Source organism: Apaloderma vittatum, unplaced genomic scaffold (assembly GCF_000703405.1).
Source record: "Apaloderma vittatum isolate BGI_N311 unplaced genomic scaffold, ASM70340v1 scaffold19446, whole genome shotgun sequence".
Classification (NCBI taxonomy): Eukaryota; Metazoa; Chordata; class Aves; order Trogoniformes; family Trogonidae; genus Apaloderma; species Apaloderma vittatum.
Genome location: NW_009720330.1, coordinates 12 through 17,009, shown reverse-complemented (window position 1 = coordinate 17,009; position 16,998 = coordinate 12). Strand labels below are relative to the sequence as shown.

The 16,998-nt window shown below is 38.4% G+C and overlaps 1 protein-coding gene across 1 annotated transcript in view; it reads right to left on the bottom strand.

Moving 5' to 3' along the window:
* LOC104275124 (neurobeachin-like protein 1) overlaps positions 1 to 16,559 on the bottom strand; it is a 78,541-nt gene extending 61,982 nt beyond the window's left edge. The window contains 1 exon segment of the mRNA XM_009870987.1: positions 16,509 to 16,559. Coding sequence (XP_009869289.1) covers positions 16,509 to 16,559 — 51 coding nt within the window.
* Between the last annotated feature and the right edge of the window lie 439 nt (positions 16,560 to 16,998).

The window sequence follows — 16,998 nt, the reverse complement described above, 5'->3', positions numbered from 1 at the left end:
CACTGTGACCAGCAGTTCCTCAGGGTCAGGTACTGTGCCAGTATGGAGGACAGGTACTAGAACCCACAGGACTGCCAAGACTCGCAAAAGCAACAGGTAAATCGTATGTCAGAAGCATTTAGCTGATTAGATACTGCTAACTTAGGGCTAAAATAGCACTAGAAAAAAAAACAAAACAAAACACCTCAACATTTTGCTAATCTATCCTGAAATAATAAGGCTTCTCCTATGCCACATCATCATAACGTTCAGGGTCATATTCTGGCAAATCCAAGACAGTCAGACAAGTTTGAGTTTGGGATATTCTAGAATAGAAGAAATTCAAGGGACATTAAGAATATGCCCTGGAAGAGCCACCTTGCAACATAAGCTTGCATAGGAAAAAGGTCTGCCCCTGGAGAGCCAGGGAAAGATGCTAAGGAGCTTTCAACTGTGGATTGTTTTCTTATTCTTACAAAAAATTCCACTCCATCCACTTTGGAACTGAATCTACAGTGTGACAGTACCACACCTGCGATTAAGAATGAAAATAAGATCAATTTCAGTGAAGGCACTGTAAAACTCACCGCAGTATATTAGTTTACTGTCTTTTGATTGAAGATGAAATGTCATCATCAACGCAACCTAGCAAAGCCTGAGGCAGTGGCTGCTGCCATTTTAATGTCTAATGAAAGTGAACCACCTCAAACGTATTCTTCCATCATTCTCACTCTTTACCATATGAAAGCTCAAAGCAAATGGCTTTGAGATAGGGTAAAGGAGGATACTTTCCTGTGACACGTATACTAGATATCTATAGAACAGGAATTTAAATTTAGACTTCCTATTTTTTCTTAGTAGAGGAGACTGTTCATGACCAGCAGTTCCTCAGGGCTGGGTACTGTGCCAGCAGGAAGGACAGATACCAGACCACCACAAAACACCACAGGAAAATTCTGTCAAAAGATGCTATTTGCAAAGTCGAGCTGCTTGAATTTTCAAAAGCAAGCTGTCAGACCACTGCTGACATATCCCTCCACAAGGACTGTACAGTCATGCCCATTAATGCACACCCAGGCAGTCCCACATTCTATGTAATAAATAATTTTCAAAATAACTTTAAAATATTTGCCTGAAGTATTATAGATTAAAATTATTTCTAAATCTACTCTATAATTTATAAAATTTTGCAAATGTTTGAAACTTTTTTGCTCATCCTTCTTGCTTCCCTCTTCTGTATCTCCTCCCTTCTGTTTCTTGCCTTTATATAACCATATATGTTCCCAAATAACAGTTTATTTCCCTGCAGTGTCAAGACTAAGGAGCACTCTGAGAATAACTCGAACACATACAATATTCTGGGGCAATGTCAATGTGAAAAGAAAGAGTCACTAAGAACGAATGACACAGAGTCCTGTCAGCACAAAATAGCTACCTACAAAACAGCCTCCCAGGGGAGGAAAAAACCCACAATCAACAACAGCAACAACAAAAACACATCACAAAACCAAAACAATAAAAATCTCAACAACAAAATATAATCTAAAGTGCTGCAAAATTCTTCTCAGAGAATCTTTCCACACCAAGTGCAAGAAGGAATGGGAATCCCCTTCTCATTCTAGACTTTACCCTTCTCAGTACTCTCAAAGATGGCTTTAACTCAAGTAATAGGCATCAGGAACACCCAGACACAATTCTACAGTATCAGTATTAATTATAAATGAAATGTGTTCAGATACTGTGACAACAGGTGCAAAAAAAGAAACACTTAGCTAGACAAATACCTGTTACTTGCTTCCACCACCTTTACTGCATGTGTGTTCATTTTTCCCAATTGTCTTATCTTCCCTTCTTCCATTTTGTTCCTAATCTCTCTCTCCTTCATAATCTTTCTTCTCATCTCTGCTTTTATTCCTCTTTCAATGGTCTTTTTAAAGTCATGATTCCCTTTCTTCTTCTGTTAAAAACTCATCCAAAAAAATAGCTTGGTCCTCATGTTTAGTATGCACTGAACTACCAAATGGTTAAGTTCTCTTAAATACACACCTATGAATTGTCCTCCAGGTGACACTGCAATATACAGAATGAAGGAAGCTGTTGAGACAAACAATAAATTCAAAGTTTCCAAGCTACTGGTTTAAACTGCAGAGGTTGACAGATTATCTCAACCAGGTGAGTACACAACACACATTTCGCAGGTTCAGAGATCAAACACATTGAGAATCAGACCAGAAGACGGGCAGGAAGTAGGACTTGCTATTATGCTAAAAGGATGAGCTAGAGGAAGATGCTGTCTTCAGACAGAGATTTTTAAAAATGTTTGCATCTTTAAAGTTTTAACTTTCTTTTAACTCCCAGAAAGTTATTTTTCCCACATGCAAGCTATTTCACAGGATCATAAAGACAAGGAAAACCAGGATATGTTTTCAGCAACTACAGTTCAGCTCAGGCTACAAAGGACAAAGCAATAGCATCCACGGCCAAGCACGGAACAGCAGCTTTGCCACGTGCACGTGTCCACGCCTCTAATGGTAACGCCCATGCAAAAACTGAACCTATCTTACGTTTTTCCTGTTGAACAAACTGCTTTGTTTTTTCTTGGTATGACCAAGTTCTCCTTGAAATATGACATGAATCAGTAAATTAATCGTATTCACATTCCAAAACTCAAATTGTTTGTTGACACAGCTGAGGCTCATAGCTAGTTGTTGACAGTAAACTTTTATAAGAAAACTCGGTTTTTCTTGGCCATGCACCATGAAGGAAGCCGTGCAAATAATGTCATTAACTGTCTAAAAATTGCTTTAACAAAAGGTTATGAATGAGAGAAGGGGAAAGGGAGGACAAAACACAAAATTAGATTAAATGTCTACTTGCTCCTTTTTAATAATACAGTCTAAATCGGATTCAAGTTTAAGATTAAATTAAACCTCCTTATCCTTAAACTATAAGCCTTTGCACGGCTATGAGTGTGGACTAGCAGTAACAGAGAACGTTGCCAGACAAAATACGCAAGAAAGAGCCATTATGTAGATGACAAGCAGGGCACAGATGTTACAAAAGGCCGAAAGTTCTGCTCACCTGTAGTGAACACACTGCTCAATTCACTTTGCCACTAAAACTCCTCCCAATTCTGGTAAAAACCAAGCACTGCAGTACTGTTTGGTCATTCCCTGCAGCACATTATTTAACCCAATTCCCTTCTACCTCAACCTTGTCAGCCAAATAATTAGGTATTATTCCAACTTATTAAAATAATCAGCTTTGATACCAAAACACCAGGTAACGCTACTGGTATGTGCCAGTAGAAAACAGCTTACACAATAGTAACTCACCCAGATGACTCACTCTGAGTCAAACCTAGATATTTCCATTCAGGCAATGGCACTAACTCAACACCACTTGTGGGGAAAAAAAAAATTTAAAAAAAATCATCATGGCAAAAAAGTAAACAAAATCACTTAGCAACATAAGAAACACTAGGAAATAAATCTCCATTATAAACCACATATCAAAAATATGTCACCTTTCCAGAAACGAACAAAAATGAAGACTTATGAACTAGGAGCACATAATCACTGGAAAAAGTGACCCACTATTTAAAAGTTTTACTACAAATTAAGACATACAATTTATTTCAGAGATGCTAGAAGTTAAAAACAGCTTTCAAACTTTGAATCTCGCCCAGGTCTTCCCTTTTTTTTATTAGCAGCAATCAGCCAAGACCTCCCACATCAATCACCTGTTAGAAACCACAAGAAATCTAAATTTTACTGAAGGAGTTTCAAGAAAAGAAATTTGCGATGATACCCACAGCAAAGTACACAAAAATGTCCATTCCTAAAACACAGGTAACTACATACCTTTCTGAAGCACAGCCTGTGTGCTTCAAATGCATCTAAAATTTTCCCAACCAAGAAACATGAAGGCTTAGGAGAAAATTTGTCTGGTTCACACTGGTTTAATATTCTCATTTCATAATAAAACCAGACAGTAGTAATGGGTATCAGCTGTTTCCTGTGCACTATGTACACTGCAATTATCCTTTCCAGCATCTTTATCTCAAACTGAACTTTTTTCAGGCCAGCTGCTGCCATTTAATGTGACATGTAAATTCAGTAGATTTTAGAATTTATTTCTGTTGAGTTCTCTTCCCACCTGCCTTTTCAACTGTCCTCTATTTTCTCATGCCAGAAGTGGCAAACCACATTAACAGCAGAACACAAACTGACCTAATTTTAACAGGAATACGTTTGTACTCTTCAATGTCAAATCAGCATTCCAAGACAGTACAGGCTGGAATCTGACAAATACGTGCATTACCTCGTGGCAGAAGACCGCATCCCACAGGTATGGAAATACTTTAGAGCTGCACTGCTACTAAGAGCAACAACTCACTGAACTACAAGCCTGGCTCCAGCTGCTTCACTAGAAACCATTCGCTACTCTATTCTACCTGAAGTCCTCCTAAGGAAGGAGCGCAGCTTAGCCAGACCATAATAAAGCATCTAAACACTCATGCCAGCAAAAGCAGCAAAACCTATGGCATACATTCTCTTATTCCTTACTTTCATAATTACCTTTTTGTTGTCTTTCTGCAGACAGGTAGCTAGAATCTGCATGTAAGACATCAGCTCCAAATTGGTTTTGGTGGTGCTGGCTGAAGATGTACCACGCTTTTACAGCACAGCTTACAAAGCAGTATGTTTTGATAACAGGACAAACTGTGATAAACCACTTTTAGACTGGTATTCGTCCCCATCCTACCGCATACACTTTGCAGACACGCCCAGGAGATGAGGAAGAAACACAGAAGGAAATTTTTGATTTGTGCAACAGCAGTAACAGCAGTAAGAAGCCATATGTGGCAATAAAATACCTTTCAGCAGTCATAACATTTTTAAAATTCATAGCAAGCAAGGTAGTGTTGAATTCTTACAGCTTGCTCTAAGCTAAACACAAACATTTTACACAAAACTGGCACTGAAGCCCTCCCACGGAAAGTCTTTTGACCTGCACCTGCGGAATGCAGGCACATTTACCCAAGGTTTCAAATTGACGCTCCTTATGTAGATGTAAGTGCTGCTTTTAGATTTAACAGTAACTTCAATCATAGCAAGCAAGGTAGTGTTGAATTCTTACAGCTTGCTCTAAGCTAAACACAAACATTTTACACAAAACTGGCACTGAAGCCCTCCCACGGAAAGTCTTTTGACCTGCACCTGCGGAATGCAGGCACATTTACCCAAGGTTTCAAATTGACGCTCCTTATGTAGTTATGTAAGTGCTGCTTTTAGATTTAACAGCAACTTCAATTTCTGCCAAGGCTTCAAGCAAATAGACACAACTGGAAGGGCAAAGCTCCATGCAATTTTTATAGCGACATTCAGGAAGTATTAGTTGCTAAAACCAAAAACTGGATCCTCCTAAGGCTATTTGCAATGTCACATTCTGTGCTCTGAAGGCAAAAATTCCCTGCAGGGCAGTTCAGAGTCCAACTGTCAGACAAGCCCGACTTGTTTGACAAGACGGTTGTTTGAAGTCGTTAAATTTAACGTGCAGTCATCAAACTGCCAGCCTGGCCTGACTACCGCAGAGCGGTCAGTCAACCTGCAAAGTGCATTTCAGCTCAGAAGCGCCACCACAAAATCCCACTGGCACTGCCATGAGGGGAACCGATTCCTCATCCCCAAGCATTAGATTTGAAATAAGAGCAATTCCTTGGTGTTAAGGCTGAATTAGACCTACAAAAAGCAATGTTAGGAAACACGTGAAATAGTGCCTTTAGATCACCAGTGAGTTTAATAGTCTTAACGCTAATTGAAGCAGTCTCCATAATGCAGAATTGTAGAACATTTCTCAACACCATTTGAACTAAACCATTCATTGGGGGATTAGAAGGCTTGTTTTAAGGGAGTTTTTTCCTCTCCATGTTTTCAGATGTTAAGGGCAACATTTTCAGTATATCATCTCCTAGCAGCCTTTATTCTGAAATATGTCAACGTGCTTATGCTTTTTGCGCACCTTTAAATCTGTAAAATGCCAAAATAAAACCTGAAATGCTACATTATAGCAGCAATACTACAGCTAAAATTAGTAAAAGATTTTCACGATGAACCGTTCTAAACTGTCTAAATTTCCTTGATAAATTCAAGCAAACAATTACAATTATCAAGGGAATCACCCTTGTGCACAACTTTCCATTTTAATTACAATAATTTTTGAATCAGTTGCTGATCCAAAAGAAGAAAGGTTCCTGGCAAATAATTATAAATCTGCTTTCCCAAACCTCATAGAAGCATTCTGTTCCAATTCCAGAATTAAAAGAAAAAAATAAAGGGGGGAGGTGGTGTTTGTGCCATTTTGTTTTATAAATGGGAGCTGCAGTGAAACATGACAGAAATAACTATTTTGGGACAAGTTAAATATTACATTTAGCTTAGAGATTTATACCAAAATAAACCTGCAGTCATCAATCATGACAAAATTCAGCTCACAAACATTAGAAGTGAAATGCAATACGTTTCTTCTCTTTTCAAAAAAGGAACAATAATTATAATCTTCCATTAAGGCCTTAGGTTGAAGAAAATTATCTGAAAGCTGTTATTTGACTTCCTTTCTACTTCAGATCCCAAACAAAACTAGAAAAATAAAATTCAAGAGTTTTCTTATTAAAATGGAAGTAAAGCCTCTATTTTTCTTTCTGTCTTGTTCTTTGTTTCTGAACGACAATACAATTACATCCTTGTAGCTTGGAACTGGCATGCAACTCATGCCATCCATGGGATTAATCTAGTTAATCTGAACACAGATTTTAATGTCTTCACATTTGATAGAAAGTACCACTGGGCAGGTCCCACGCACAAGCTGGCACAGACAGTATTCCAGCCTTCTGTAGCACACTGCACAGGGCACTCACCAGGCAGTCACCTTACGTGGCACATTACATTCTATTAACATTCACTTCTCCCATCAAAGGTGGAATAACAAACCAACTTCAGTAAAAGCTGGAAGCTGTATTTTAAGCCTAAGGGAACAAGAAGCATCCTAAATAATTCAAAGGCAACTAAAATAACACCATGTCAAAGACCTACGGTGCCAAGACAAGCCTAAATTTAATGAAAATTCAAACTACAGCTTCGGGAAGGTTTAGAATTTAATGCTTGACTGTTTTGATACTCGAAGTTAGGCCATCATTTCACATAAGAAAAGGGTTGGGTTTTATCCACAACACACAAAAAGACTGCTTTTGTCCTAACAAGTTTCTAACTTTCCATGTGATGTAAGAGAAAATAAAAGTTTAACACAGACTGAAAGGAAGCAGGAACACTAAAAATATCAGCTTATTATTTCACCATATCAAGAGCTAAATAACCTCAAGTCTTTCAGCAGATAAAGGCTGAGCTCGTGTACAGTTTATAAAAAAGTCTGTATTTCTGTCATGTCATTACTTTATAATAAATTTAACCAAAGCATTTTCTTTTCTTTCTTTAGCTATGGATTTAACAATTTGTTTTTGTCTTCTCAACTTCACCAGGCCTTATATGAACACTGTACTGCAACTGAACTACACACTGAAGGTATAAAAAAAACCCCACAGAACAAATCCACTTTTCAAAAGCACCCTTAAAAAAATTAGACTTGAAAATTAGGGCATAGCAGAATTTGTGTTACTTGTGCAACTGCAGTTTGGTATCCACTTTTGTGCTGGCACCATTTTAAAATGATTAGCACGTGTAAATAATGAGCTCGGATTTTTGCACATAACACCCTTGTTCTCTACACCCTGCTTTACTCCCAAGAGCTCTGTCTATCCAGTATAACGAATGATGCACGGTGCTGTGGAGAAAAAACTGTATGCAGTCACACCTGAGTTAATGTACTCATTGCTGTTTTTGAGACTTTATTCTATATTTTAGGTTATTATATACAACAAATACTAAAGGACCATCCTTCTCATTGCGATATTTTCTCTCTTAAATTCCAGGTTCGCCCTTGAAAGCATGTAAACACTACAGATCTAACCAAAATTGTTATTTTAAAAACAAAAAATCACTCAGGAAGATCAAATAAAGCCTTTTCCCTTCCTGCTTCTCAGAATATGCTAAATTATTTAGCCTACAGTTCCCATGAAGCTTCAGTCATTTATCAAGAAAACTATTCATTCCAGCTAGTCCTAAATTCAGCAAAAGCGTGAGTAAACAAATACTAAGTTTTATATAACCTAAAGCATTAGCCAAACATTTCACTGATTGTTTGTAAGGCCACTTACAAGCAGCCTGCATCTACCATAACCAATTTCTACAAAACTTAGGAGGATTATGTCACTGGAATCTCTGGGTCCATACCTCACGTATATTATCCGTTAACATTTGCAATTACTCTTCCATAGAAGCCAAGCATTTACTCTTTCTGCATGATGCTTTTAGAATAAGAAGTTGCAATGACTTTTGAAACTTTTTTTCAGTTTCTAAATTCTCTTTCGACATTCAAGTGAAAACTGGCAGGGAACCAAATAAAGTTACAATGCTTTCCTAAAATTATTAGTAATGTTAAAAGAATAATCTTGCTATCTTATCAAAGGAGTCAAACTGCTTCATTTTCATTTTGCTTTTTATACATGTTTCTGCCATTAATGCTAAATTCTTCTTTCCAACGAGAATGCTACCTTTTCAACCTCTGCCTTTGCTTGCTTATTAGTTTTTAAATATCTGATGCGATACTCCTAAAGGTTCTTAGGCAAATTCTGGTGAATGATAAAATAAAAAAGAACAAATTGTCCTTACATTAATTATTAAAAGCAAACACATCCGCTGTTTTCATTTAGATTTCAAGCATATGTCCTCAAAGATTTGGTTTCATCCCTATGTCCTCAACAGTTTCAGTCTAAAAACCAGAATTACGAGGACTATTTTCTATGTTAAACTATAACCTATAAAATAATTAAGGTTTAGCATCTGCTTTATAAGAGTAGTATTTAAAAATTAATTTATTTTTAGATTTTATTTGTATCTCCCTCAAACATCCTTTAAATAAAAGCATCCAAAAGCCTTTGGAATTTAGACTCCTAAATATCCTCACTGTTTTAATACATGCTCTGCCTTTAGATAGTAGTATAATTAGCCATTCTTACAGTTAAATTTAATGCCTAATTTTATACAGATGTAGTGTTACCGAATGGTCAAGCCATTATTTAATGCCACATAATTATTACTATTACTTACTACAGCTACATGCAATCCTCAATCATAAATCAGATTATCATAAATGCTTTAAATATCAGACACAGCATCACCACAGAAACCTAACAGCTAACGTTTAGATTTTCAGATGCCTGGAGGAGCCTTAGTGATATGTCAAAACAGCATTTATGATGAGAATAATCACCCACAGTTTTCATTTTGTGGTGTATCTTGCTGTATCTCCCGTCCTCCACTATTGCAGCCTCCCATTTACTAGAAGATAAACTGGAAAAGTTATCTGAACAAACAATTTTTATTAAAAAAAATAAGATGCCGTACTGTCGACACGTGTGCATGTTTTAGTGGATTTTTTCCTTCTTGTAAGTACTTCTTTCATCAAGAAAACCTCAGTAAAGAAACTCCTCTCTTCTATGGCAGCTGTTTAACCTTTCCGAAGCCTGTAAATATTTTAACAGTATCTACTGACAACATTTGGACTCAGGCATTAAGCTACAATGCTATTCCAACAGGCAGCTGGCAAGCCTTTCTCCCACTTTCGTATTACAACACAAACATACTGCATATTTGAGTTGATTCTGCAATATTCTTTTACCTCTTTTATCAGGACACATGCTATCCCCAGATCTGAACCAGATGACCGAGTTAAAAGTGTCAAAACTCAGATACTACTCTACAGCCCAGCATTAATACATCAACACACAGAAACAGAGGCCTGTCCTTCTCGCTTTGTGACACCTCATTCCGTGTAAGAGAGACTTGATTCTCTCATTTTAGTAAAATCTTGATGTGAAACACATTTGTTGGTATATTCAGGACTGGATGTTTCTCATAAATTTTGTAAACCACTAATCCACAAACCTGTGGACATGTAGGAATTTCAACCTCATGCTAGGCACCAGTTAAATCCTGAATTTTACAGCAAAAGCGTGGATAATCCTCAGACACTTCTTTATCAAAAAGCAGCAGCCACATACATGTGTTGCCAAGTACATTATAGAATAACAAGACAAAAAATTAATTCTGCCATAGCTTGCAAAATGTTATGGCATCCTTACATCTCTGTCTGTTTAGATTTATCTGCTGTCTCATTTCAACCCAAAGGCCGCATTCTCTGTGCCACGGTCCCTGTTCTGTGCCTAAACAACTATCACTACAAGGTCACTCTGGTCCATAATTAAGGAAGGTAACAGCTACCATAAGGTAAGAGACGAATGTCTTGTATATACAGGTCAGTTATTTATATGGCAAGTTCTATATTTGTAAATATCAGATTTAAATTAGTTTTTGGTCTTCGAGCCATCTCTTTAAATAGGAGACAGTAAATTCAGAACCGAAGACCAACTGTTCTCATTTATCTGTATCTGTCCTTAGTTTGATATCTCATAAAGACATTTTCACCAACACATGGCCACAAGTGACTTGCGACACGCTCTTTCACAAGCTGTGCTCTCTCTCTCAGTGTAGAGATTTATTTAAAACAATCTGCAGAAAATATATTTTATACAACAATTGTTTAATAAATCTTCACTTGCTAGTTTTAACATAGGCACGAATTTACATGACAGTGACTTACGAAAAACTACTTTTAATGAGCATTCGGTTTGCTCAAGCATTCATCCAGCTGTAAACTGAATAATTCTTTATCTAATATAAAAAAGGCAATATATTGTGATGTGATATGAATCACTGACAAACCAGCAATTGCACAAGAAGGAAGACAAGTGCAAGCTAAGCCAGAATGAGATCATATTTGAGATGCAAAGGTCGGTGTTTCACTGGGCTTATAGTTTAACATCAAAGATGGTATTCTTGTTGAGTTACATGCATCTCAGCACAACCAAGCATAATTTTGCTAAAACCACATTTCTTTGAGAAACGCAACTACAGCCTCATTTAGAAGGACAAATTCAGTTCAATCATACTCCTTTATGCAGTCCTGCTGTAGTTACGTCTAAAAGGCAATTGTATCACAAACTTTTTTAGTTTATTTACAAATATTCCGAAATTTTGTACTGCAGCAGATTAAAAACCTCTTACAAGGAAAAACTCCTGTTAATGTAAAACGACGACGAATTCCTTGTAATTTCATAGTACTCTTCCGGAAGGTACACATTTGCCAAGACTTGCTGCACATCACGTTAAATATCCCAATCGTTTGATACAGGTGACTGAAGGACTCAACTGAACTATAAAATATTGTCTGAGAGGCAGTACTTTGCAAAATACTAATGAAGAGATGTTCACAACACAGCAGGATCCCTTTTGTGAATGACAGCCAGTTAGCAGGCCACTTTACCAAGACTGTAACACCACATACTGAGAAAACTGGTTCTTGCTCCAAGGCAACTTTTTCTGACTGTCAAGATCATCCTCTTTTTATGTTAGTATTGGCCCAACACAAGGCTGCTGATGCTAACAGAATTTCCCCCAAGCAGCACATCCTTGAAAGGGTCCACAGGCACATAAACTTATTTTCACAATTCAAGGTCAAATTTATCTCAATTCTATATAGTATATAAGGACTAAGATGCAGGAAGAGGGAATGAATGGAAATTACTCTCGAAGATTCTTCTCACGGCAGGGAGCACACATTAATTTAAATCACCTGTCTAGTCCTGCAAATGTAAGTTTAACTCAAGCCAATTAAATGCACATGTTTATATGTTAAAGCCTCAGCTTCTAAGTACTCACATTGCATTGGTTTTCCGAGTGCAGAGATAGCCACGCCACACAGAGAAGCTGGCGCTGCCAGCACACCACAGCTGGCAGCACTTCATTCATCACAATGCTCTGCTCCTGACTAACACAGAAACCATAATTTCTCCCAAGACCACTTACTTTCTCATTCAAGTCCTCTTCTGATTCCTGTGAGGCAGTCTATAAGGACCCCAAATGAGAGGAATAAACAAAGTAACAAGACTTTAAGCACATTAAGGCATTTTTAGGATAATACATACAGCCACATTTAATGTGTGGGGGCAGCTTCTCTCTGGTTTTTGATCTAGTATTAGAAAATGCTCTCCTACAAAAAAGTACTACATCTCCATGTTGCAATATTAAATGAGAAGGTATTTATCACATATAGATACTCCTCTCCACGTCACAGAAAAAACTACAACATATTTACCTCAATACAATCAGATTTTGCAAAAACTAACGAGAGATACACCACAATATACACAAGCGCACTTAAGATGACAACTTACACCTTAGTCTGCTGCTCTTAACACAGCAATGAACGTCTCGGCTATCTGCACTGGTAAAGATCAAAATGTTCCAATGAGCGTTACAACTCCTAACACACAGAGCCCCTGGCCTATTGACACCAAGATTGAACATTCCCCCTTTGAAATGTGAAGTGCAGGCTAGGAGCTGGCTTTGCTGAAGACAAGAGTGTAAGAAAAAGCTCAGAACTGCTACAATACGATGACAACTGAAGATGTTTCTCAGGCTCATGTGGCAGCTAGGTGCCTGCATCTTTGAAACCCTTCCTGAGGGCAGCTGGGGATTTCTTATTGTTGGAGGATAAAAATCTTTTTCCATATAAAAGGGTATCTGATCACTTTCTGAGTAAAATCAAAATTAGCAGAAATGCTAACATGCTTTATGGCTGCCTGAAATACCCACCAGAACAACTGGAAGAGATTAAATACACAGTTAAAATCTTACAGGCAAGAGGTCGAATCTCTTTAATTTGATTCTGTGATAACAGTTACTTCACAGGATTATAAAAAACGAATTAATTTTGCATACTGATACATAATTAACACCTAAGAAAGGGTTAATCAGCTAATAAAACAATAGTAGTATTATTACAGCCATGCTTGTCTTAGGCAACAGGGCAAAACTGGTAGAGATTACACCAGTCACATGAACATGAAAAGGTCACAAGACACACTTGAAAACCTCTCCTTTTCCCAGACAACTTCAGTTCACTAAGAGAGCTCTTCTCCCACTACACACCTGTATTAAAGCAGATTCAAGTGTCCGCTCTGCTGCATACGCACTTAGAGAGGAAGTGTTTCATGCTCCTGTGCAGGTTATTGAAGGCTTTGAGCTGACAATCAATATGCTTGATACTCCCATTGCCTACCCAGCCTACTGGGAGAAAATTTTTCTTTGTGACTTCTGTAGAAAGGACTTGTGTTACCTATTTTACAGAATTCAATTATCTTAAAATGCACACATTCCTATATTTAGATGAGAGGACAGCAGCTCACATCCCTAACAACATTCAAGTGAATAACAGCATTGTATGTTAACAGATAATTGAACAGAAAAAAACCTCAACAAAACATTCAAAACTGAAAATCATCAAAAAGCATGCCAGCAAGCTGCATCCTTACAATGTTTTCTTTGCAGAAAATTTGACATCCTCATTTAAAAAACAAAACAAAAAAACCCAACACAAGCAAATAAAAACACCATCACTACAACAAGCCAAAACAATGCAACCAACCTCCCCCCAAAAAAACAACAAACCAAACTCAGGGCAGGAATGGCTCAGACTACTAACAATACAACACCGTGATACAACCTCAGTGACTCAAATCTAAACTCCACTAAATTTAATGGATTTTTAAATTACCTCTAAGCAACATCAGAAGCATCATGAATCATGTGTGGCTACTACTTTCACTGAGCATCTTAAAGAGCAGATTAATCTGCAGCTTTGTAGGTGTTGCCCTACAGGATAGCTTTTAGGGGGCAGGGGAAAATTCCAAAACCAAACCCCAGCCTTAGATTAGAAACTGCCAGATGAAAAACTGAACATCAACTCAAAATGAACTTTTGCAGCCATACAAACGATCTTAAAAGAAGGGAAAAAAAAAAAGGAAAGCACCTCATACACAGTGTCATTCAAAGACAACTTCTGCAGAGATCCTGGTTACGCACTACACTGTTCTTTGCCCAAAACTCCAACTGCTAAATTGCAGGAGGCAATGAAAACAGAAATGCCTTTCTTTGCACAAAAGTAATTGTTGCAACTGACATCGGACACTGCCAGAGTCCATCAAGTCATCACAGAGAACAAAAGTCATGACCCAGGATAGATGGTAAGATGGTAACACAGCACTATCCATCACTTTAAAGCTATGAAAAGCCTTGCTGCTGTACCACAGGGTGCTATATTTAACATACTATCACGAAGGACCTGATTATCTAAAAAAGGCAAGACAAACAAGGCCACTCACTAACAACAGTTTGAAGCATCACATAAAAAAGTATCTCGGATTTCACTGTTTCTTTTGCTAACAGGGCTGCAAAAGCTAAAGCCACATCTCTGAGATTTGTGGCACAACAAATTCGCACCTTACTCAACCGTGACTCTCCAGCAGTTTTTGCAGTTTGGAGAAACCGTCTAGCTTTCTTCCCAGGATGTCAGCCACAACAACATCATGACAGTGAAACCTACAGGATATGATACCACACCTCACCGGGCAGTCCCAGGTGTAAAGAAACTTTCTTCTAAACCACTATATCCTGTCACTCGTGATTATTTATCACTGCACCTTCCCACTTGCTATATGCTCAGAAGACAATGAAGTACAGCACACAGATGTTCTCAATACATAATTGAACAATGTAATTCACATTAAGGCTTCACAACATTTTACATTCTAAGAGCTGGCTTCTTCAGTTGCTCCTAACTTCACCAAACATAATCCAAGATGAAACTCGGTTATGCTGGATGCCTGCCTCAAGCAGAGTAAGATACCATTTTAACCTGAACAAGCTGAGAGAGAGAGAGAGAGAGAGAGAGAGAGAGAGAGAGAGAGAGAGAGAGAGATACAGAGAGAGAAGGAAACACCAAGTTTGTTTCTAGGACTTCCTGAAAAAGTGAAGATTCCTGATTTAGAGTCACTCCAGTTGCCTTCAAACTCTGAGGACCTTATTTTAAAAAGAAAGTATTTTTCTACTTAAGTCTTTATTAACATGTAAATCCACCTAATCATGCCCTTAATATATGGGTCTGAAAGAAGAAAGATCAAAAAGTCACCAAAAGCTCATGGAAGCCAAATATACTAAAAGAATTTTTTTTTCAGTGGTCCATCTTCCACCAACCAAGAGCTGAACCAGACTGCTACACATCATTCCCATAAAGAAACCGAACATCCTGTAAGTGAGCTCAAGCACACATTTTAACTAGCACTCCTTTATTTACGCAAACTTCCTGCTAGCGTGCATGGAAAGTACACAATCTGAATGAAAGGTTCGAGCAAAGCAGAGGAACGTATAAGACAGACAAAGGAATTTTATAAAGAATTGGGGAGGAAAAAGACTGGGTGCGCAAAGAAATGCAGAGCTTGGCTCATCTCTGCAGCCCTGTGTCTCCCAAAGTCGAGGAAAGCCTGGATTCTTGGAGTCTGTCCCAAGTGTCTTTGTTCTTCTCACATCGATGAACTCACTGGCAAAACATCCATCTCCTCCAGTGCTAGACCATTTCCTACTGCTGCTGGCATTACTACATTAGTTTAAAAGGCAAAGGTCTATGCAAATATGTTTCAAGCCAACAGCAAGAAGTCAGAGAATAAGGCCACGAAAAGCTAACCTTGCCACAGTCAAAGTTCCTACATGACAACAGGACAGTCCTTCCCCTTGCCTTTACAGTTACTGTTTTGTATGCTCTTATTTTACAGATATCTATTTAGATAATCTGCAATCCAATCTGTGTATGCACTTCGTGTGCTTGGCAGCAATTAGGACCTGTACTTTAAACATATGAATTGTTTTGCACTGTAAAATGCAAATGGAGACAGAACAGTATTCTAGTAACATTTCTGCCAGGTGAAGGAAATTATTATTAATTGAGTACTTACACATTATGGTTACAACCAGCAAAGGAAAACTCGAGAATAACTTAATAAACCTGCTCTTTGGGAAGGCTTTTACTAATACAGTTTAAACGAAGCTGGAGCTGCACAGAAAACAGTAAGTATAAAGCTAATACTAGACAGTAGTCAATTAAACAAATATAATACATGTTAATGCCATTGCCCTACAAACCAAAGAATTATGCCCTACAAACCAAAGAACATATGGGTTCACACGGTCAAAACACGCAGCTACAGTAACTGCTCAAGCTGAGCCATAAACACTCAAAATTCCCACCTGGCACACAAAAAAGCCTCACCTGAACAGCAAATCAAGAGATGATGTTGCTAACAGTCCAAGAAGCACAATTCTATCCTTATAGAAGCTAGACAAGTCTATGCAATTTCCAAGGGATAAAAAAAAAAAAAAGTATCTATAGCGTCTTTTAAATACCTGATTTCCAAACAACAGAGCAAAAAGACAGACCAACACCCCCGCGCCGACACTCACCTTGCTGCAGTAGAGCATCCAGAGCTCATAGAGCCTCTCCCGGGATGCCATTCCTTCCCTTCCTCTTTTCGTCGATGCCAGCGACTTTTGTTCAAGATCCTACCATGCTCGGTTCCCAGGAGCAATTTCCGCAGCTTTGGCTCTATTATTACAGTTATATCGTAACCCGAGAACAAGTCGAGGATGGAAATAACAGCGTCTCAGTCTCTCCTTTTCGGGTAAACAAGGCAGCACAACACAGGCAACTGCAGACAAGTGTCAAGCGTGTCCGTCCTCCGCCGGCGCTGCTCCGCTCCTCATCCCTGCAAGTGAGAACAGCCCCTTCAGGCCTCGGGCGGAGGGAGGAAGGAGCGAATCCTCGCTCGAAGCCCACGGACGACCTCGGGGGTTATGCGGTGCCAGGTCGCGTCGCTTTCGCCTCCGACGTTATTCACCCGGAGGCGCAGAAGTTTCGTTTCTCATTTCCGTGGCGCTTTCCCTTTTTTTTTAT